The following is a 24,743-nucleotide window of genomic DNA, read 5'->3' as shown; positions in this document are numbered from 1 at the left end:
CTAACTCTTCTTTATGGCTTCTTTCTCCATGTATTACTTTTTTTTTTTTTTGGTCCTTTTTTACTCCTTCTCTCAATACTTCTACAGTCAGATTCTGGAGAGAGGAAATTGGATTGAATGGACTAATGTTTTCACTGTGGGTTGCATCATTGGCCTTTGGCCAGCCTCTAGTTAACTGCCCGGGGTCAAGTGCCCACCCTCTTTCTAATCACCTGTGGCTGCTTGGGGGCTGTTCTTTTAGTAGATGCCATGGAAGAGGCCCTTTGACTCTGAAGAGCAGCCACCTCATTAATGTGCCCAGTGCAACTTATACCACACGTAAGAAAAGGATAAAGTTAAAAAGTATAGTTGTCTTAGATCTCTGCTTGGGTAGTTGGTGTTAAACAATATTTAAATTAGAATGGGACCTATTCTAGCTTTTCAATTTGTAAATGTGTGTTCCCAGTAAAATATACTTAAATACATAAATTAATTCACTATGAAGATACCGTTATTTGAAAGGCACTTACGTGTATACATGTATATAAAAAAGAAATTACTTTATTGTACCTTATAAACCATTTTTAGATGAAATTAAATGTCTCCTAAAAGCCTTTTATAGTAACTGCCTTATTCTTGGTGATGTAGGTTACCAAGTATCAATATATTACAATACAATTCCTGCTTCTCATAAAATTTTACCTACCTGAAGTCTATTCCAGTGTTAAGCTAGCTAATACAACCTCTGTAAAAATTAATTTAGATAATGAGGCTGTTGCTCACACATTAAAATTTACTATATGATCATTCTTATTTTGAGAGATTTTCTTATCACTATATAGAACTCAAGATTCTGTTTATAGCTTCATAGCATAATCCTGTAACTATAAGAGTCACATGGAATATAAATAGGAAGATCCAGGTTTATACTCTTAAAAATGATTCACTTGGACTCATGCTTCTGGCTTATGACAGACAAGCTTGTGTCATACCTATCCTCTCATGGAGAACATTGGAAAGCTAGATAAGATACAAAAAGGCTGTGGAGAGCTATAAAAGCAGCAAGAATTTGAGGGGCCAAGATTTTGAACAGAAAAGAAGTGCAGAGATATGAGCTTGATATTTGCTCTTCTTTTCTCATGAGGCATTTATTACTTTGTAAGTATTGGCCAACATGCTGAGCAGAGTTTACAGCGTTTTCATGGGTCTGGAGGGAATAAAAATTGGAGTTCAGGACCTGCTAAGGAAGAGGGCCTCTAGTTAACATCACAGGCACTCAGTTGGATCCCGGAAGGGCCATCCTAGAAATAAGGGCAAACGTGAAATCAACTTGCCTTTACAAAAAATGAGACTCAGTTTTATACCAGTCCAGTCTCAGACTGGATTAAGATGATCTCCCTCCAGCCTCTCTTCCAGAAGCAAACATAAGGCTTTGGAGGAAAATAGAGCCTCAAATTATCTCTGTATTTTTTCATATGCAAATGCCCAGCATTCAGTAATAAATTATCAGGCATACCCAACACATAAGACCTTATATCTGAAAAGCAAGAGGGGGATAAAAAAAAAAACAACTGGCAATAGAAACAAACCTACTGAAGATCCAGATAGTGGAATTGTCAGATATAGGTTTTAAAATAACTGCAAATAATATGTTCAGGAAAACAGAAAACAGTTGACAACATGGAGAATTTAATAAGAGAAGTTGAATCTGTCAAAAAAGAATGGAGGGGACTTCTCTGGCGGTCCAGTGGTTAAGACTTTGTGCTTCCACTCAGGGGGCACAGGTTCCATCCCAAGTTGGGGAACTAAGATCCTGCATGCTGTGCAATGCGGCCAATAAAATAAAATAAAATTAAAATGAAAAAGAATTGAATGGACATACTGAACTGGAAAATGCAACAACTAAAGTTAAGCATTTAGTAAATGAGCTTAAAAGGAGATTAAATATGGCCGAAGAGAAGATTACTGAATTGGCGGATAGAGCAGTAGATGTTATCAAGACTCAGTCATGAAGAGAGAGCAAAAGAACTTCTCTTTGTTATAAGAAACCAATTAGAGATTGAGAAGGCAAACCACAGAGTGGGAAAATATATTTGCGGTTCCTCTAACTAACAAACAACTCATATACAGTACATGTAAAGAACTCCTGCAGAGCAATAAGAAAACGACAGACAAATGAATAGAAAAATGGGCAAAAGACTTGAACAGGCACTTCACAAAAGAAAATATCCAAATGACTGAAAAACACACAGAGTAGTTTATCTCACTAGTCATCGGGGATATGCAAAATAAAACTAAAAGGAGATACCACTACATACACACCAGAATGACTAGACTGAAAAAGACTGTGTACCAGGTATTGTGAGAATGAGAAACAACTCTAACTCTTACCTGAGTGTAGATTGGTTCAGGTGTTCTGGAGAACTGTTTGTCAATATCCACTGAAGCTAAACATGTACGTGTCTTTTGACCTAGTAAGTGCACTCTTACATAGATTCTTTTTTTTTTTCTTACATAGATTCTTAATAGAAATGTGTACATATGAGCAGCAGAAGACATGTACAGCACTGTTTATTCATATTACCCAATGTTCATCAATGTTCATCAAAAGCTTGGATAAATAAACCGTAGTATATTCCCACAGTGTACAGCAATGAAAATTAAAGAAGTATTCCAACAAACATTACCATAGATGAACCTTACAAACATGACATTGAGCAAAAGAACAAGAATATAGACTGTATGATTCCATTTGTGTACATTTGAAAGAGAAGTAAAAAACGTTTATAATATTAGAAGTCAAAAAAATTCACCCTTGGGGAGGCAGTTGGAGAAAGGGGATAATGACTGGGTGGGGGAGTATGGTAGGGGGATTTCTGGGGTGTGAGCGATGTTCTGTCTTGATCTGGGTGGTTGTGACACATTTGTGTCCACTGAAAAATCATTGAACTTCACACTTATGTTTAGTACCCTTTACTGTAGACATGTTACACTTAAAAAGAAAAAAATCATTCTCTAACTTTGTATAGACTAGTAAAAATGTCACTTTTCCTTTTAGAGGAATTTGGTCCTGCTCTTAAAGGTCTGTGGTAAAAGTGTTGGAGTGGGTAAAGCACCTAGAACCTATGCTCTGTAATGAGAGAAGCCACCACAATGAGAAGACCCCGTCTCATTTCTCTAGTTGCAGCGAGCGGGGGCCACACTTCGCTGTGGTGCGCAGACTTCTTATTGCAGTGGCTTCTCTTGTTGCGGAGCATGGGCTTTAGGTGCATGGGCTTCAGTAGTTGTGGCTTGCGGGCTTCAGTAGTTGTGGCTTGTGGGCTCTAGAGCGCAGGCTCAGTAGTTTTGGCGCACGGGCTTAGTTGCTCTGCGGCATGTGGGATCTTCCCAGACCAGGGCTTGAACTCGTGTCCCCTGCCTTGGCAGGCGGATTCTTAACCACTGCGCCACCAGGGAAGTCCCTTATATTTAGACTTTGCTCAGATTTTAAGAAATATTATTATATTCTGATATTTGATAACAGAAAAATTATGAATATTTGATATTTTATGAATTTGCTACTTTGGATAACTGGTTATTTTTGGACTTTATAAACATTAGTAGAACAGTACATAGAGTAGTGCCTGGTGCGTTATAGGTACATGAGAAATAAGTATTTGCTCAATGAGTGAATGAAAGAAATGTAGAATAGAATCATAGCCATAACTTAGAAATGGTTAATTTCAGAAATGAGCAGAGGCTGTTAGGACTCATATACTTAATACTAAGCTCTTACTTTTTATTTTAACTTCTTGATAGTCATTTTAGAGGTTAAACCCAATAATCTAAGCAAAATATCACTATTAACATCTGTTTTCTCCAAGAAATCTTGGCTTCTGGATAACTAAAGACCTAATTAATAAATTAGGGTGTTTTCCTCCCCTTTGGTTCTGGGTGAATTGAACAAAGGTTGTATTGCGTTAAGCTTACATTTAATGACGGTTTGCACATTCTGCACTTGTCAGTATTAAGGTGTGGTGGCATTTTTAATTGTAGGTAACACTGCCTTCTATTTATAAGAGATTTATAAGCAGTGACTGCAAAGGACATTATTAAAAAGAAGTTATGAGCTATTATCTTCCTGTTTTGCTTAAAATAAAATAAAAAGTGAGGAACTCAACACGTGACAGTTTCAACTATAATTTTAAATTATTCTTAAATTCTAAAACCTTTTTTCATTCTTATACCAATGAGAAATCTTGCATCTTCATTTCAAAAGTGGTGTTTGGGTGAGTTTTGTTGGTGCTCAAGTGGTTATTTGATTCCCTGCACTCTATTTTCAATGAGCAGGTGCGGGCTTTCTATTTGAACGTACTGAATGAGGAGCAGAGGAAACGCCTGTGTGAGAACATAGCGGGCCATCTGAAAGATGCACAACTCTTTATCCAGAAGAAAGCGGTGAGTGATACTTTGTAAGCCGAAGGGTGACACCTGCTGGCAGGAGAAGAGAGTGCAGCTGTGTGAGAAAACCCTTCCATGGAAGTGTCATTTCTATTTCACTTGAGCTAAGCACTCTTAAAAAAACTAGTATGAATCCCCAATCAACCTCTGATTCTTTTCTCTCTGTGTTTTACCTCCAGTATATATGCCATATCCATTGATCCTTAGCTCTTTGTCCAGTGTATAATAATTTAGTTGAGTTTAGGGTGGTCTCCTATGCTGTTCAGTCTGACCGCAGCCAAGTTCTGTGTAAGAGAGTAATGTCCAATGTCAAAATGTGGGTCCTGTCACAATTTTGCTTAGACTTCAGGTGATACGAAATACAGATTACATTTTTGTGATTTGAAGTCAGCCTGACTACTTGATGTTATGATGCCTGACCCTCCTTCGGAAGAAACTAGAAACTTGCACGTTTTCTGGGGTCAGAACTGAGCTGCTTCCAAAGACTCAGGCTGAACTTTTGAGCTGAGGCACCAGGGTATTCCTGATGGTCGCTCGTTGTGTTGTGTGCTCTGCTGTGGTCTCCCGGCCTGCCGCAGGGGAGTTAGCCTCTTGCAGATTTAGGAACCCCGGCTATTTCTTTGTCTCTTGGTTGCCGCTTCTCTGTTCACGGGGGCAGCTGTCTGGGATGTGTTCTAAGGCCCGGAGATATGTACCAGCAGGCTGGGTGCTCTATCTGCAGGCAAGGTTCTATAACTGTGTTTCACCAGGGCGTGTATGAAAGATAACCCTTTAAGTCCCTGGGCGCTAATAGTTCTTGCTGTCTGGGCAGAGAGCCTGACAGTCGCTCTGTGAGATAGGTGGGGTGGGTATTTTCTCATCTCACTGATAAGAATGAATAAGACCGTTTGTAAGTAGAGAACTGGGCTTGACCCCTTGGCCTTCTCCTCTCACGTATGCTGAAGCTGCAAGGCCCCCTGTGGGTTCTTGATGCCCCACCTCAGGATCAGCCCGCGGTCAGGAATTCCTGCTTGAAGTATGCTTAGGTGCCCAGCAGGGGCCAGTGTTTGTACATCTCACTTTAAATTCAGGCAGTGTCTGGGCCTGTTGCTTAATGCAAATCGCTGTAACTTTTTGCGTTCCTCCGAGGTCAGCTCTTTACCTGCTGTAAATGGAGCTCGCCTCATAGCGCGTTTTCCTCACGGTACTCTACGAGGTAGATTTAATCATCCCACTTATTTTTCTGGGGAGCGGATATGAACTGTATGAGGTAGCTTTAGTTATCTCACTGATTTCATGAGGAGTGGGTACTGAAGCTCAGATGAGTGACTCAGGCAAGGTTGCTCAGCCAGTATATGTCCAGGACGCAAGCCTTCCTCCGTGTTGGTAAATGCTGTGTGGTTCTGCCTCCCGTGGAAGCGTCCGTCCTCCCCTCTGGAGTCGACCCTGTGAGGCGGACTCTGGGGACTGGTGTAGTGAGGGCTAGGCTAATGTTTACATTATTTTCACCTGGTTACAGGTTAAGAACTTCAGCGATGTCCATCCTGACTATGGGGCCCGCATCCAGGCTCTTTTGGATAAATACAACGTTGAGAAGCCTAAGGTGAGCCCAGAGCATCCTGGCTGTGGCAGAGGGGGTGTGTCGTGGATGGGCGTAGTTGGGTTTCCTTTTATGATGATTCTCCTCAGGGACAGCTATTCCGTTTCTTAAGCAGCTGTTCAGAATCTCATTTGAGATATAAAGAACTCACCTGGAAAGCACATGCTCCTTGTTTTAGCCCTGGGCCGTATAAGACAGTCGAAGGTGAACAAATTCTGAATGCTTATTTTCATATGAGCACAGATTAAAGCTAAGATAAATACTGAGTTGCTGCCCAAGTGAGTTAAGTAACCTGCTGGTCTTGGTCTTTCGAAACAGAGCGCGATTCACACCTATGTAAATCCTGGGTCTCACTTGGCTGCAAGGGAGAAAGCTAATCTGTGAGGGTCGTCCGTTCCCTATGAAGCAAAGCATAATGCTGACACACATGCCCACTCATCGCTGGATGGAAGATTCTCCTGCGCCAGACATACAGATGCAAGTTTATGTCTGTAAAATGATAATCCCAGGTTTCTATAGCAAATAACGTAATAATGGCTTTTAATGCTATCTTCCTAGGGGTAAATGAACGTTAGCGCTTAACAATCATTTGAAAGAAACGTGTATTTGCTTTTGACAGCTGATTATTTACTTAAAATGACTAGAATGAAAGTTTCTAACAGAAATACGATTTTATTTGATAAGAAAAAATCTTGGTGAAATTAATATGTTTACATATCATCTCATGGCCTGTTATATAAAAATATGGCTGTAATTATATAAGAAGAAAAGATAAAGATAATCCACTCAGAAATTTAAATTTTTCTAAGTTCCTTATAGGAAGCACAATTTGGTGTCTTTTGAAAATAACTTCAGTACCATCATGGCTTAATGTTTATTCCTGCTTGGAACTGATCAGAGTTTTTAAAACTTGGAATTACATTTATGCTAATATAGTATTGATTTTGCAACAGGCTGATGTGTAATTACTTATCTTTTTACAATAAAATAATCTGTAAATAAAAATAGAAGACTGGTATTTGGTTTCTTTAGGCTCCATATATAACTTGGAATGTCTCAAGACTCTGAATCTGAGTGTCATCTGTTATCAGATACTTACCCGTATAATTGAAAATATCAACCTCACGAGGGTAGTATGTTATTTGTTTAAACCAGTAGCCTTTAGACATAGCCTCTGAGATACAGGGGACCAGAACTTTATTCTATTGGAAAAACAGCAAATTTCCCAGCTTTGAAAATTGCTTAGATCTCTTGTTCATTAGCTCACTTCTTTATCTAATTATGAGTTTTAATTAAAAAAAATTTTTCCTTTTTTTCTTCCCAGTTTTATTGATATATAATTGGCATATAGCACTGTATAAATTTGACTCACATACATCATGAAATGATTATCACAATAAGTTTAGTTAATGGGAATGCCCTGGTGGTCCAGTGTTTAGGACCCAGTCCTCTCACTGCCAGAGGCCCAGGTTCGATCGCTGGTTGGGGAGCTAAGATTCCGCAAGCTGCATGTTGCGGCCAAACAAAAAAAATAAGTTTAGTTAACATTAATTATCTCATATAGATACTGTACGACATTAAAGAACTGGAAAAAATTTTTTTTTCATGTTATGAGAACGCTTAGGATTTACTCTCTTAACAATTTTCATATGTAACACACAGTAGCATTAATGATATTTATTGTACATGACATCTCTAGTACTTATTTATCTTATAACTAGAAATTTGTACCTTTTTTTTTTTTTGCGGTACGCAGGCCTCTCACTGTCGTGGCCTCTCCCGTTGCGGAGCACAGACTCCGGACGCGCAGGCTCAGCAGCCATGGCTCATGGGCCCAGCCGCTCCGCGGCATGTGGGATCCTCCCGGACCGGGGCACGAACCTGTATCCCCTGCATCGGCAGGCGGACTCTCAACCACTGCGCCACCAGGGAAGCCCGAAATTTGTACCTTTTGACTGCATTTTTCCAGTTCCCCTCTCCCCTACCCCCACCTGATAGTAACCACAAATCTGATCTCTTTTTCTTTTTTTAAAAAAATTAATTAATTTTGGCTGCGTTGGGTCTTTGTTGCTGCATGCGGGCTTTCTCTAGTTGCGGCGAGTGGGGACTACTCTTTGTTGCTGTGTGCGGGCTCCTCATTGCCGTGGCTTCTCTTGTCGTGGAGCGTGGGCTCTAGGCGCGTGGGCTTCAGTAGTTGTGGCACACGGGCTCAGCAGTTGTGGCTCGCGGGCTCTAGAGCGAAGGCTCAGTAGCTGTGGCGCACGGGCTTAGGTGCTCTGCAGCATGTGGGATCTTTCCAGATCCCCTGCATTGGCAGGTGGATTCTTAACCACTGTGCCACCAGGGAAGTTCCTGATCTCTTTTTCTGAGTTTGTTGATGAAGTATAAATAACCTACAACACGACTTTAGTTCCTGTTATACAACATAGTGATTCAGTATTTCTGTACATTTAAAAATGATCACCACTATAAGTCTGATTATGATATGTATAATACCATACAACAATATTACATAGTTATTGACTATATTCCCCACACTGTACATTTCATACCTATGACTCATTTATTTTGCAACTGGAAGTTTGTACCTCTTAATCTCCCTCACCTGTTTCTTTCCTCCCCCTACCACCCTCTCCTCTGGGAAATTTGTTATGATTGTTCGTTTTGGTTTTTAGATGCCACATGTAAATGAAATCGTGCAGAATTTGTCTTTCTCTGTCTGACTTATTTCACTTAGCATAATACCCTCTAGGTCCATCTGTGCTGTTGCAGATGGCAAGATGTTATTCTTTTTTATGATTGAGTAATATTCCATTATATATCACATCTTTTTATCCATTCATCTGTTGATGGGCATTTAGGTTGTTTCCATATCTTGGCTATTGTAAATAATGCTGCAGTTAACATAGGGGTGTATATATCTTTTTGAATTAGTGTTTTTATTTTCTTCAGATAAATACACACGAGGGGAATTGCTGGATCACATGGTAATCTTTTTAAAAAGTTTTGAGGAATCTCCATACCGTTTTCCATAGTGGCTGCACCAATTTGCATTCCCATCAACTGCACGAAGGTTCCCTTTTCTCCACATCCTTGCCAACACTTGTTATTTGTTGTCTTTTTGACATTAGCCATGCTGACAAGTGTATCTCATTGTGGTTTGGATTTGAATTTCCCTGATAATTAGTGATGTTGAGCATTTTTTCATGTGCCTGATTGCCATCTGTATGTCTTCTTTGGAAAAATGTCTATTCAGGTCCTCTGCTCATTTTTAAATCAAATTGTTTGTTTTTTTGACATTGAGCTATGTAAGTTCTTTGTATATTTTGGATATTAACTGCTTATCAGATAGATCATTTACAAATATCTTCTCCCATTGAGTAGGGCCTTTTTGTTTTGTTGATAGTTTCCTTAGCTGTGCAAAAACTTTTTAGTTTGATGTAGTCTCATTTTATTTATTATTGTTTTTGTTTCCCTTGCCTGAGGAGACAGATCGAAAAAAATATTACTGAAACCAATACCAAAGAGCTTACTGCCTGTTTTCTTCTAGAAGTTTTATGCTTTCAGGTCTTACATTTAACTCTTTAATCCATTTTGAATTTATTTTTATGCATGGTGTGAGAGAGTAGTCCAGTTTGATTCTTTGACATGTAGCTGTCCAATTTTCCCAACACCATTTATTGAAGAGGCTGTGTTTTCCCCATTGTATGTTCTTACCTCCTTTGTTGTATATTAACTACCTGGATAGGTGTGGGTTCATTTCTGGGCTTCTGTTCTGTTCCATTGATCTATATGTCTGTTTTTGTGATATACTGTTTTGATTACTGTAGCTTCTTAGTATAGTTTGAAATCAGGGAGCATGGTGCTTCCAGCTTTGTCCTTTCTCAAGATTGTTTTGGCTATTTTGGGTCTTTAGTGTTTCCACACAAATTTTAGAATTATCTGTCCTAGTTCTGTGAAGAACGCCATTGGTATTTTATAGGGATTCCATTGAATTTATAGATTGCCTTGGGTAGTATGGTCATTTTAACAATATTAATTCTTCCAGTTCATGAATATGGTATATCTTTTCACCTGTTTGTGTTATCTTCAGTTTCTTTCATCAGTGTCTTATAGTTTTCTAAGCACAGGCTTTTTGTCTCCTTAGTTAGATTTATTCCTAGGTATTTTATTCTTTTTGATACAGCTGTAAATGGGATAGTTTTCTTAATTTCTCTTTCTGACAGTTTGTTGTTAGTGCATAGAAATGCGACAGATTTCTGAACATTAATTTTGTATCCTGCAATTTTACTGAATTCATTGTAGTCTTATGATTATGAATTTTTAAAATAGGGCTCAGAACCTCATTTTTTCATTTGTTTTTAACCCGTATTTGCCTATCGTGCTTGAAACTCAAGGGGAACACTTTAAAAATGAGTTCTGAATGCTAATTGAAAACTTGTTTTCCTTGAAAATTCTTATTCCCTTCATCTCAGATCTTCAAAACCAGTTTGTGCTTACTCTTAGGAATCAGATCTTGAGCGTCAGGAAACCATTAGACACTAGTAGATACAAATTCTCAATCTTTTAGCTCAAACTCCTTTAGTCTCCTGTCAAAACTCTCCTGCTTAAATCCCTCCTGTGTTTGAATGTGCCTGGAAACTGTTATATTTGTAGACATGGAAAACAGATTTATCCATTTGTACCCAATGGTGAATACTTTCAATATAGTAACTTTACTATATAGTTACATCTCTTTATTAAATATATAAGATAAAGTCATAAAAATTAATATACTTTGATGATGGGAAGGAGGTTATTTATTTAAATATTGGTTATAAACACAGTGTTTTTGAGCTGATTTTCTGCTTGTTCTATTCTGTAGTCTAAAAATAAGCTGGTAGTTAAATTACATGTATCTAACATGTTTCCATATGTAAAAATCTGCATGGAAGTGTCCCCAGTTCTACTCTGGAGACCTATTTTGTAATTTTCAAATATAAATACTGATGAAGTTAACTATTCCTTTTGGGTTTTACTTCCTGGGAGTTACTATCTAATGATATTACTTTTAAGTGACATTAAGATACACAGGACCCATGGTGATGGCTAGCTCATAATAATGGCAAAAGTGCAAGAATGCAAGAAAAGGAAACCTGTTTTTCCTTTCTCAGGAAATCGGGATTGCAATTCAAATTGCACAAGTGCGTTTTCAAGCCTTTGTTCATATCATGCCCACTAACATTTCATTGGCCAAAGCAAGTCACATGGTTAAGCCCAAGTCAAAGGGTGAGGCAGTGTACTGTACCCACAGAGCCAATTGTGTGTGTGTGTGTGTGTGTGTGTGTGAACATATCTGGACATTAACCTAATTTCCCATAGGCCTCCCCTCCCATCAGTTCTTCAACACTACTAGCAACTTCCCTTGGTCATCACCCTCTTCTTGTCCTTACTTCCCCTGTTTAGATTTTGTAATTACTCCAGAACCCAGCCTTGGTAAACTAGGCCTCTCACTTATTCATTTCTTACACTGGAAATGACTGTGGCAGGAGCAAAACACAGCCCTACGAAGTGGGCTTTTACAAATTTGACCATGATCTCAAGTGGGCCCTCAGCAGGCCTGGAAATCTGACTTTCCTTCCTCAGTAAACTCTCCTACTCCCTCTGCTCCTAGTTCATCAAGGATAGGATAACTTCCTTATCTTTTCCTCCACCGAAGTCCTCCATCTTGCCAGCACTGACATCCACATGCTCTTTTTTCCTTCCCGTTGACACAGATGAGTTCAGTTCATATTGAAAGTTAGCCCCCTATACGTGCGCTGGTCCATGCCCTTCTGCCTGCTCTGGAATTCTGTATCATTCTTCTCAGAATGACTTGCTCTTGTAAGTCTCCCTGAATCCTCTCTTGATCTCATAGGCCTCTCTTGTTCTTTGCCCCCTTTATTCTTCTCCCCAATATCTTATAAGAATTACCTTTACTTGCTATCTTCACGCTCTTCTGTCCTTTCTTGAACCTACAAGCAGACTGCCCTTGCCAAGGTCACCAATGACTTCCATGCCACTAAAATCCAATGGTTCCATCCAGCAATCCCACTTCTGGGTATATCCCCAAAAGGAGTGGAAGCAGACACTTGAAGAGATATGTGTACATTGTGTAGCATTATTCACGAGGGCCAAAAGGTGAAAACAACTTAAGGGTCCATTGATGGATGAATAGATAAACAAAATGTATATCCAGACAGTGGAATATGATTAAGCCTTAAAAAGGAAGGAAATTTTGACACACACTACAACATGGATGAACCTTGAAGACATTATGCTAAGTGAAATGAGTCTGACACAGAAGGACAACTATGGTATGATTCTACTTCTATGAGGTACCTAGAATAGTCAAATACACAAATACAGAAGGTAGAATGGTGGTGGCCAGGGGTGGGAGGAGGGAGAAATGAGGAATTCCTATATAATGGGTGCAGAGTTTCAGTTTGGGAAGATGAAAAATTATGGAGATGGATGGTGGTGATGGTTGCACAACAGCATGAATGTATTTGCCACTGAACTGTACACTTAAACACGGTTAAAGTGGTAAATTTTATGTATAATTTACCACACATCACACACACACACACACACACACACACACACACACACACACACACAAAGCCCAGTGGTCCATTCTCATACTCACCTTGCTTGGCCTCTTAGCAGTGTTTAAAACACTTGATCATTGGCACCTTTTTTTAAAAAAAAACAACCCAGCTTTTTTTTGAGATAGAATTCACATACCATAAAATACACCCATTTAAAGTGTATAATTCAGTGGTTTTTAGTATAGGCACAGAGTTGTGCAATCAACACCACAATAAATTTTAGAACATCTCTGTCACCCCCCAAAAAACCTTGTACCCATTAGCAGCACTCATCATTCCCCCAACTTAATCTTGCCCTGCAAACCTCGGCCATCACGAATCTGTCTATAGATTTGCCTACGTTACACATTTTATTTAAATGAAATCATACAACATGTGATCTTTTGTGACTGGCTTCTTTCACTTAGTATAATGTTATCAAGATTCTTACATGTTGTATCATGGATCAGTACTCCATTTCCTTTTATTGACAAATAATATTCCACTGTATGAATAAGCTTTTTTATTGATCCCATTCATCAGTTGGTAGATGTTTGGGTTGTTTCTACTTTTTTGGCTATTGTGAATAATGCTGCTATGAATATTTGTGTACGTGTTTTTGTGTGGACATGTCTTTTCATTTCTCACATCCTCACCTTCTTAAAATGCGTTTTCACACGTCTTCTGGCACACCGCTCTCTAAAAATCGACTCCTGGTGTTTTAAAATCTACTATTCTTCTAAAATGAGGGCTTGGTCTGGGCTTATAGAAACACTGAGAGATTACCTTGTTGCTTTCAAATTCAATGTAGAATTTCAGTTTAAAAACATTAATTTTTCCTTTCCCATATAAAGGGGCATCACTCTAATTTGTAGTCTCTGCTACAGAAATGAGTTTTAAGAATTTCTTAGCACTTACTATTCTGAAAGAAAAACAATGGGCAAACTGCTTGGCCATGTCTTTGCCTCTTAGTTCATGATAAAGGCAAAGGGCCAAATTCTATTTTCAGTGATCTGATAAGACAAATTGAAGGCTTTAAAATCCTTATCAGAGTTTTAAAGATGTGAAAGGTTAGTGGAGGTGAACTCAAAAAATTATGTACACTTTTTTTTTTTTTTTTTTTTTTTGCGGTACGCGGGCCTCTCACTGTTGTGGCCTCTCCCGTTGCGGAGCACAGGCTCCGGACACGCAGGCTCAGCGGCCATGGCTCATGGGCCCAGCCGCTCTGCGGCATGTGGGATCTTCCCGGACCGGGGCACGAACCCATGTCCCCGTATCGGCAGGCGGACTCAACCACTGCGCCACCATGGAAGCCCTACTTTTGAGTTTTTGAAAATTTTAATCAATCACATGTGGAAAGCTCGACTATGACACTCTTTGCAAAGGAAATACTTATTCTCTCATTGACTGTTAAGTGAATTTTGCATTGTTGTTTTTATTTTTGTTTTGCTTTGTTATTGTTTGCTTAAAGTATGCTATTTTAAATTGTCCTTGTATTTTCTGCTCTTGAATGAATTGCATTATGAAACTATATGTTTAAGTAAAACTCACATTTTAAAGAGTATAGTGGGTTGAATGATGGTCCCTAAAAGAATATGTCCATGTCCTAACCTCAGGAAGCTGTGAAGTTGACTTTATTTGGAAAAAAGTTTTCTGCAAGTGTCTCCAGATGAGATCATCTGGGATGATCAAAGATCAGTGTGCTTCTAAGAGACCAAAGGGGAGGAGGAGGGGCAGCTCATATGACGATTGAGGCAGAGATTGGAATTTTACAGCCACAAGCTAAGGAACACCTGGAGCCTCCAGAAGCTAGAAGAAGCAAGGAAGGATTCTTCCCTAGAGCCTATGGAGGGAGCATGGCCCTGGAATACCTTGATTTTAGACTCAGCCTCCAGAATTGTGAGAGAATGAATTTCCATTGTTTTAAGCCACCACATTTGGTGACTTGGGCAGCCCTGGAAACTCATAGAAAGATGATGCTAGTTTAATGGTTTTATAAAATGAAAACTTTTTGAGTAGCAGAGGGATTCATTTTTTTGTTCTCTGAATCGCCTGATGGCCCTCTCTGGGTCGGGGGCAGCTTCGCTTAGGTAGTGAGTGACTCCTCATTACCGTCCACCGCTGCCTGCCCTGCCCCTACCTCAGTCCCTGCCATCCCCCGGAAATTCTTGGTTCTGGTTCTTCACTGCCAAGCTCGTTGCCTGAAAGCTCCCAGCTCCCCTCCTGTTAGCTAATTTCCAGTTTCCTGGACAGTCTCTTCTTTCAGCTGGACTGTGAGCTTTGATCCAGTCCATCAACATGGTACTTCCCTCTTCACCTGGCCGGGACAGGGGTCCCCATTTCAAAATGTAGAAGCATTCTGGATGCATGAAAAACAAGAACAGAAAACCCCAAACAGAAAGTAGATTGGTGCAGCCACTGTGGAAAACAGTATGGAAGTTTCCCAAAATAACGAAAAATAGAACTACCATGTGACCCAGCAATTCCACTCCTACATATAGATATGAAAAAAACAAAAACAGTAATTCAAAAAGATACACGTGGAGGGCGGAGTCAACGTGGCATACTAGGATGACACGGAATTCGCGTCTCCTCACAAGCGGGGCACCTACCAGGCACCGGTGGGGGACCACGGACACCTAAGGGGACAGGAGGAACCCCCATGACCACATAGGACGTGGGGCGTGGGGGGAGTGAAGGGGGAGGAGAAGTGGAGGTGGGACGAGAATGGAGCCCCTGAAGGGCGGCTGGGGAGGGGAAGGGATTCCACGCCCAAAGGGGGAGATTGGGGACCACTGGGAGGACAGAGGATCAAAAGGGAGTGCGGCCAGGTTTCCCCTGCCCACTTGGGTCCCCAGGAACCTGCTGAGATCCCGGGCCTGATGCTCTGCCCACGTAGGCCCCCTCCAGCCACGCGGGTCCTGAGGGAGTGGGAGGGAGGGAAGGGGGAGCAAAAGTAAAGGCCGGACCTACGGGACCGTATCCCTGAGGGGTGGCTGGGGGAGGGGAGGAGTTCCTACACCCAGCAGGACCCACCCACAGTTAGGGTCCAGCAGGGACGGGGGAGACCCTGGGGGAGACGGTGGGGGAGGGGCACGAAGGAACAGAAGGGAAAAGGACCAGGGCTTTCCCTGTCCACTTAGGCACCGGGGAGCCAGTTGGCCTCCCAGGCCTAATCCTCTGCCCTCGGAGCCTCCCTGCTGCCATGCAGAGCCCAGGCCCCACCCCACACCCCGGCCAGGGCCCAATCTCTACCCTTGGAGACCCCCTCTGAGACCCCCTCCAACACAATGGGCCTAACCCCGACCACACACGCTCACTCAGGGCCTCGCCTCCAAACTCCACACTCCAGAGCACCTCCTTTCCACGTGCTGCCCCTCCCCTTCTGCACAGGTCCTAAGCAGAGGCCCTGCCCCATGCTCAAACGTCACCCCCCACTCGCCTAGGTCCCGCCCCACCCTAAACCCCACCCCTGCCTAAGTTCCCCTTCCACCTAAACTCTGCCTGCAAGGCTTTTTTTTCCCTCTTTTACGTTGGGGTTCTGTTTTACATTGTTGTTGATTCATTTATATTTTTATTTTTCCTAATAAATCTTTATTTTTCTAATTTTATTTTATTCTTTATACTTTGTTATTGTTCTCTCCTTTTGTTCCCTCTGCACCCCTCCCCCCTTTTTTTTCTTTTCTCTATTGTGGTTTTATTTTACCTTGTTGCAGTTGTTTCAATTATATTTTTATTTTTCCTAATATATTTTTTATCTTTCTAATTTTATTTTGTTTTTTCTTCTTTGATATTGTACTGCTCCTCTTTTTCTTTCTTTATTTATTTCCTTTTTTTTTTTTTTTTGTGCCACACCACACAGATTGCAGGATCTTGGTTCCCAGGCTGGAGGTCGAGCCTGCACTCCTGTGGTGGGAGCTCCAAGTCCAAACCGCTGGACTAACAGAGAACCTCAGACCCCAGGGAATATTAATTGGAGTGAGACCTCCTGAAGGTCCTAATCTCAGCACCAAGACCCAGCTTTATCCAACTGCCTGCAAACTCCAGTGCTGGATGCCTCAGGCCAAACAACCAGTAAGACAGGAATACAGCCCTACCCATCAAAAAAAAAAAAAAAAAAAAAAAGAATGAAACGACAAAAAAAAAAAAATGTTACAGGCAAAGGAGCAAGGTAAAAACCTACAAGACCCAATAAATGAAGATGAAATAGGCAATCTACCTCTTTTTATATGTATATATATATATGTATTTTTATATGTGTATATATATGTATTTTTATATGTGTATATATATATGTATATATATGTATGTTTCCTTTTTCTCTTTTTCTGAGTGGGTATGTGTATGCGTCTTCAGGTGATTTTTGTCTGTGTAGCTTTGCTTTTACCATTTGCCCTAGGGTCTGTCTGCCTGTTTTTTGTTGTTTTTGTTTTTTCTTTTTTTATTACTTTTAATTTTTTTATTTTTAATAATTTAAAAAATACTTTTACTTTAATAACTTTATTATTTCCTTTATCTTTTTCTTTTTTTCTCCCTTTTCTTCTGAGCTGTGTGGTTGACAGGGTCTTGGTGCTCTGGCAGGGTGTCAGGCCTGTGCCTCTGAGGTGGGAGAGCTAAGTTCATGACATTGGTCCACCAGAGACCTTCTGGCTCCACATAGTATCAAACAGCAAAAGCTCTCCCAGAGATTTCCAGCTCAACACTAAGACCCAGCTCCACTCAATGACCAGCAAGCTACAGTGTTGGACACCCTATGCCAAACAACTAGAAAGACAGGAACACAACCCCACGCATTAGCAGGGATGTTGCCTAAAATCATAACAAGGTCACAGGCAGCCCAAAACACACCACTGGACGCGGTCCTGCATACCAGAAAGACAACATCCAGCGTCATCCACCAGAACACAGGCACTAGTCCCCTCCACCAGGAAGCCTACATAACCCACTGAAACAATCTTAGCCACTGGGAGCAGACACCAAAAACAACAGAAACTACAAACCTGCAGCCTATGAAAAGGAGACCCCAAACACAGTAAGTTAAGCAAAATGAGAAGACAGAGAAACACACAGCAGATGAAGGAGCAAGGTAAGAACCCACCAGACCAAACAAACGAAGAGGAAATAGGCAGTTTACCTGAAAAAGAATCCAGAGTAATGATAGTAAAGATGATCCAAAATCTTGGAAATAGAATGGAGAAAATACAAGAAACAAGGACCTAGAAGAACTAAAGAGCAAACAAACAATGAACAACACAATAAATGAAATTTAAAATTCTCTAGAAGGAATCAATAGCAGAATAACTGAGGCAGAAGAACGATTAAGTGACCTGGAAGATAAAATAGTGGAAATAACTACCACAGAGAAAAATAAAGAAAAAAGAATGAAAAGAATTGAGGACAGTCTCAGAGACCTCTGGAACAACATTAAATGCACCAACATTCGAATTATAGGGGTCCCAGAAGAAGAAGAGAAAAAGAAAGGGACTGAGAAAATATTTGAAAAGATTATAGTTGAAAACTTCCCTAATATGGGAAAGGAAATAGTCAAGTCCAGGAAGCGCAGAGAGTCCCATACAGGATAAATCTAAGGAGAAACATGCCAAGACACATATTAATCAAATTATCAAAAATTAAATTCAATGAAAAAATATTAAAAGCAGCAAGGGAAAAAGAACAAATAACATACAAGGGAATAACCATAAGGTTAACAGCTGATCTTTCAGCAGAAATTCTACAAGCCAGAAGAGAGTGGCAGGATATATTTAAAGTGATGAAAGGGAAAAACCTACAACCAAGATTACTCTACCCAGCAAAGATGTCATTCAGATTCGATGGAGAAGTCAAAAGCTTTTCAGACAAGCAAACGCTAAGAGAATTCAGCACCACCAAACCAGCTTTACAACAAATGCTAAAGGAACTTCTCTAGGCAGGAAAGACAAGAGAAGGAAAAGACCTAAAAAAACAAACCCAAAACAATTAAGAAAATGGTAATTTTCTTACATACATATTGATAATTACCTTAAATATAAATGGATTAAATGCTCCAACCAAAAGACATAGACTGGCTGAAAGGATACAAAAACAAGACCTGTATATATGCTGTCTACAAGAGACCCACTTCAGACCTAGGGACACATACAGACTGAAAGGGAGGGGACGGAAAAAGCTATTCTATGCAAATGGAAATCAAAAGAAAGCTGGAGTTGTGACCACCTAGAGGGGTGGGATAGGGAGGGAGATGCAAGAGGGAAGAGACATGGGGATATATGTATATGTATAACTGATTCACTTTGTTATAAAGCAGAAACTAACACACCATTGTAAAGCAATTATACTCCAATAAAGACGTTTAAAAAAAAAAGCTGGAGTAGCAATTCTTATATCAGACAAAATAGACATTAAAATAAAGACTATTACAAGAGACAAAGAAGGGCACTACATAATGATCAAGGGATCAATCCAAGAAGAAGATATAACAATTGAAAATATTTATGCACCCAACACAGGAGCACCTCAATACATAAGGCAAATGCTAACAGCCATAAAAGGGGAAATCGACAGTAACACAATTGTAGTAGGGGACTTTAACACCCCACTTTCACCAATAGACAAATCATCCAAAATGAAAATAAATAAGGAAACACAAGCTTTAGATGACACATTAAACAAGATGGACTTAATTGATATATATAGGACATCCCATCCAAAAACAGCAGAATACACTTTCAAGTGCACATGGAACATTCTCAAGGATAGACCATATCTTGGGTCACAAATCGAGCCTTGGTAAATTTAAGAAAATTGAAATGGTATCAAGTATCTTTTCCGACCACAACGCTATGAGACTAGATATCAATTACAGGAAAAAAAACTGTAAAAAATACAAACACATGGAAGCTAAACTACACATATTAAATAACAAAGAGATCACCGAAGAAATTAAAGATGAAATCAAAAAATACCTAGAAAGAAATGACAATGAAAACACGATGACACAAAACCTATGGGATGCAGCAAAAGCAGTTCTAAGAGGGAAATTTATAGCAATATAATCCTGTCTCAAGAAACTAGAAACATCTCAAATAAACAACCTAACCTTACACCTAAAGCAATTAGAGAAAGAAGAACAAAAAATTCCCAAAGTTAGCAGAAGGAAAGAAATCATAAAGATAAGATCAGAAAAAAATGAAAAAGAAATGGAGGAAACAATAGCAAAGATCAATAAAACTAAAAGCTGGTTCTTTGAGAAGATAAACAAAATTGATAAATCATTAGCCAGACTCATCAAGAAAAAAAGGGAGAAGACTCAAATCAACAGAATTAGAAATGAAAAAGGAGAAGTAACAACTGACACTGCAGAAATACTAAGGATCATGAGAGATTATTACAAGCAACTCTATGTCAATAATATGGACAACCTGGAAGAAATGGACAAATTCTTAGAAAAGTACAACCTTCCGAGACTGAACCAGGAAGAAATAGAAAATATAAACAGACCAAACACAAGCACTGAAATTGAAACTGTGATTAAAAATCTTTCAACAAACAAAAGCCCAGGACCAGGTAGCTTCACAGGTGAATTCTATCAAACATTTAGAGAAAAGCTAACACTGATCCTTCTCAAACTCTTCCAAAATATAGCAGAGGGAGGAACACTCCAAAACTCATTCTATGAGGCCACCATCACCCTGATACCAAAACCAGACAAAGATGTCACAAAAAAAGAAAACTGCAGGCCAATATTACTGATGACCATAGATGCAAAAATCCTCAACAAAATACTAACAAACAGAATCCAACAGCACATTAAAAGGATCAAACACCATGATCAAGTCGGGTTTATCCCAGGAATGCAAGGATTCTTCAATATATGCAAATCAATCAATGTGATACACCATATTAACAAACTGAAGGATAAAAACCATATGATAATCTCGATAAATGCAGAAAAAGCTTTCAACAAAATTCAACACTCAATTATGATAAAAATTCTCCAGAAAGTAGGTATAGAGGGAACCTATCTCAACATAATAAAAGCCATATATGACAAACCCACAGCAAACATCATTCTCAATGGTGAAAAACTGAAACTATTTCCTCTAAGATCAGGAACAAGACAAGGTTGCCCACTCTCACCACTATTATTCAACATAGTTTTGGAACTTTTAGCCACAGCAATCAGAGAAGAAAAAGAAATAAAAGGAATACACACGGAAAAGAAGAAATAAAATTGTCACTGTTTGCAGATGACATGATACTATACATAGACAATCCTAAAGATGCTACCAGAAAACTAGTAGAGCTAATCAATGAATTTGGTAGAGTAGCAGGATACAAAATTAATGTACAGAAATCTCTTGCATTCCTATACACTAATGATGAAAATCTGAAAGAGAAATTAAGGAAACACTCCCATTTACCATTGCAACAAAAAAAATAAAATACCTAGGAATAGACTTACCTAAGGAGAAAAAAACCTGTATGCAGAAAACTATAAGACACTGATGAAAGAAATTAAAGATGATACAAACAGATGGAGAGATAAACCATATTCTTGGATTGGAAGAATCAACATTGTGAAAAATGACTATACTACCCAAAGCAGTCTACAGATTCAATGCAATCCCTATCAAACTACAAATTTCAGTTTTCACAGAACTAGAACAAAAATTTCACAATTTGTGTGGAAACACAAAACACTGTGAATAGCCAAAGTGATCTTGAGAAAGAATAACGGAGCTGGAGGAATCAGGCACCCTGACTTCAGACTATACTACAAAGCTACAGTGATCAAGACAGTATGGTACTGGCACAAAAACAGAAATATAACTCATTGGAACAAGATAGAAAGCCCAGAGATAAACCCATGTACGTATGGCCACCTTATCTTTGATAAAGAAGGCAAGAGTATACAATGGAGAAAAGACATCCTCTTCAATAAGTGGTGCTGGGAAAACTGGACAGCTACACATAAAGGAATGAAATTAGACCACTCCCTAACACCATACACAAAAATAAACTCAAAATGGATTAAGGGGGCTTCCCTGGTGGTGCAGTGGTGGAGGGTCCGCCTGCTGATGCAGGGAACGCGGGTTCGTGCCCCCGTCCTGGAAGATCCTACATGCTGCGGAGTGGCTGGGCCCGTGAGCCATGGCCGCTGAGCCTGTGCGTCCGGAGCCTGTGCTCTGCAACGGGAGAGACCACAACAGTGAGAGGCCCGCGTACTGCAAAAAAAAAAAAAAAAAGGATTAAAGACCCAAATGTAAGGCCAGACACTATCAAACTTTTAGAGGAAAACATAGGCAGAACACTCTATGACATAAATCACAGCAAGATCCTTTTTGACCCACCTCCTAGAGAAATGGAAATAAAAACAAAAATAAACAAATGGCACCTAATGAAATTTAAAAGCTTTTGCACAGCAAAGGAAACCATAAACAAGACCAAAAGACAACCCTCAGAATGAGAGAAAATATTTGCAAATGAAGCAACTGACAAAGGATTAATCTCCAAATTATACAACCAGCACATGCAGCTCAATATCAAAAAAATAAACCAAGCCAATCCAAAAATGGGCAGAAGACCTAAATAGACATTTCTCCAAAGAAGATGTACAGATTGCCAACAAACACATGAAAGGATGCTCAACATCACTAATCATTAGAGAAATGCAAATCAAAACTACAATGAGGTATCACTTCACACCATTCAGAATGGCCAGCATCAAAAAATCTACGATCAGTGAATGCTGGAGAGGGTGTGGAGAAAAGGGAACCCTCTTGCACTGTTGGTGGGAATGTAAATTGATACAGCTACTATGGAGAACAGTATGGAGGTTCCTTACAAAACTAAAAATAGAACTACCATACGACCCAGCAATCCCACTACTGGGCATATACCCTGAGGAAATCATAATTCAAAAAGAGTCATGTACCACAATGTTCATTGCAGCACTACTTACAATAGCCAGGACATGGAAGCAACCTAAGTATCCATTGACAGATGAATGGATAAAGAAGTTGTAGCACATATATACAAGGGAATATTACTCAGCCATAAATAAAAAACGAAATTGAGTTATTTATAGTGAGGTGGATGGACTTAGATCCTATCATACGAGTGAAATAAGTCAGAAAGAGAAAAAATACTGTATGCTAACACATATATATCGAATCTAAAAAAAAAAAAAATGGTTCTGAGGAACCTAGGGGCAGGACAAGAATAAAAACGCAGACGTAGAGAATGGACTTGAGGACACGGGTAGGGGGAAGGGTAAGCTGGGATGAAGTGAGAGAGTGGCATGGACATATATACACTACCAAATGTAAAATAGATAGCTAGTAGGAAGCAGCCGCATAGCACAGGGAGATCAGCTCGGTGCTTTGTGACCGCCTAGAGGGGTGGGATAAGGAGGGTGGGAGGGAGATGCAAGAGGGAGGGTATATGGGGATATATGTATGTATATAGCTGATTCACTTTGTTATACAGCAGAAACTAACACAACATCATAAAGCAATTATACTCCAATAAAAATGTTAAAAAAAAGATACATACACTGCAGTGTTCAAAGAAGCATTATTTACAATTGCCAAGATATGGAAGCCACCTAAGTGTCCATCGACAGATGAATGGATAAAGAATATGTGGTACATATATACAATGGAATATTGCTCAGCCATAAAAGAGAATGAAATTTTGCCATTAGCCGCCATGTGAATGGACTTGGAGGTAATTATCCTTAGTGAAATAAGTCAGAGAACAACAAATACTGTATGATATCCTTATATGTGGAATCTAAAAAACACAACCAACTGGTGAATATAACTAAAAAGAAGCAGACTCAGAGATGTGGAGAACAAACTGGTGGTTGCTGGTTGGAGAGGGGCAAGGTAGGGATGGGGGAGGGGAAGGCACACACTATTGGGTGTAAAATAGGCCACAAGGATGTACTGTACAGTATGGGGAATATAGCCAATAGTTTGTAATAACTGTAAATGGAGTGTAACCTTTAAAAATTGTATTAAAAAGAAAACAACAAAGAAAACCCTCAAACCAACCACAACAGTGCAAGAACAAAGTTCAGCGTGTGAGACAGCATGAAGTGGTGACCAAATGCTCTTCCACACAGGTCCAGGAAATTACTGTGACAGGCACTGAGAAACTAGTGGTACCAGATGGGATTTTCAAAAAGAAATTGGTAATCCGGATTTGTCTGTAAATCTCCTGATTTTTAAATAAGGCAACTAATTCAAAATAAGAAACAAAACAAAACCTCAAAACACAAGCAAAAAAACAAAAACATAGCTGTAGGACCCACTGGACCATGGCTTCCATCTTGTGAGGGGACCTCTGGCTTAGGATAGAAAGGTGGTGTGGAGGATCACTTCATATATTCCTTGCATCTTTTGGGGCTCTCTGGGACTCTCCATCTCCTAAATGCTAGGAAGTGGAAGGGTCATCAAAGGTTTTATAGGTTGTCAATGTTTGTTGAGTTGGCCTTGCTAAATTGGACAATATGGAGACAGTGTAACATGTTAAATATTTTATTCACATTGTTTACAAACTGTATCCACCTGGAAAACACATGAATCTAAAAAATAGACTATTTTACAGTCACTCACATTTTTTAAAAACAAGTTACTTTTGACGTGAAACTCTAAGATGGAGGCCCTCAGTCTGTATTGTCGTTCAGTGCCTCGTCACATGAGGCTTCCTGCTCTGGGGAAGGAGTTCTAGGGGCAGTCCACCCAGCTGGAGGTCACTAATGGCTCACCTACCAGTGACTGATGAGAAAATGTCAGTGCATACTTTAACTTGTGAACATTCACTGGTGTATATCCAACGTCGCTAATTTTGTCAAGGCAATATGCATTTTAGAGCTTGCGTACTCATCGGGTGGGAAGACAAAACGAGAGGCTCATAATTTAATTGGCCATTACAGAGCCATCAAGACATTCCCAGTTCTATAAAGGTGTAACGTCTTGCCCACAGACAGAATCAATGAATTACGATTTTATTGTGTTGAGAACTTGAATCATAAAACAGAGGTGATTTGGAAATTGATGTAAGCGTCTGTCGACTCTTTGCACATCTGATGCCTCCCACCTAGGAGAAGAGGGGGAATACACTCAGCAAGA

General features: G+C 39.7%; 1 protein-coding gene across 1 annotated transcript in view; it reads left to right on the top strand.

Moving 5' to 3' along the window:
• CAT (catalase) overlaps positions 1-8,704 on the top strand; it is a 35,919-nt gene extending 27,215 nt beyond the window's left edge. Inside the window, exons 11-13 of the mRNA XM_030864744.2 lie at positions 4,309-4,416; positions 5,918-6,001; positions 6,317-8,704. Coding sequence (XP_030720604.1) covers positions 4,309-4,416; positions 5,918-6,001; positions 6,317-6,382 — 258 coding nt within the window. The 3' untranslated portion in view covers positions 6,383-8,704. The remainder of the gene's footprint in view (positions 1-4,308; positions 4,417-5,917; positions 6,002-6,316) is intronic.
• The last annotated feature ends 16,039 nt before the right edge of the window (positions 8,705-24,743 follow it).

Source organism: Globicephala melas, chromosome 8 (genome assembly GCF_963455315.2).
Source record: "Globicephala melas chromosome 8, mGloMel1.2, whole genome shotgun sequence".
NCBI classification, from domain to species: Eukaryota; Metazoa; Chordata; class Mammalia; order Artiodactyla; family Delphinidae; genus Globicephala; species Globicephala melas.
This window is presented reverse-complemented; position numbering and strand designations above follow the sequence as displayed.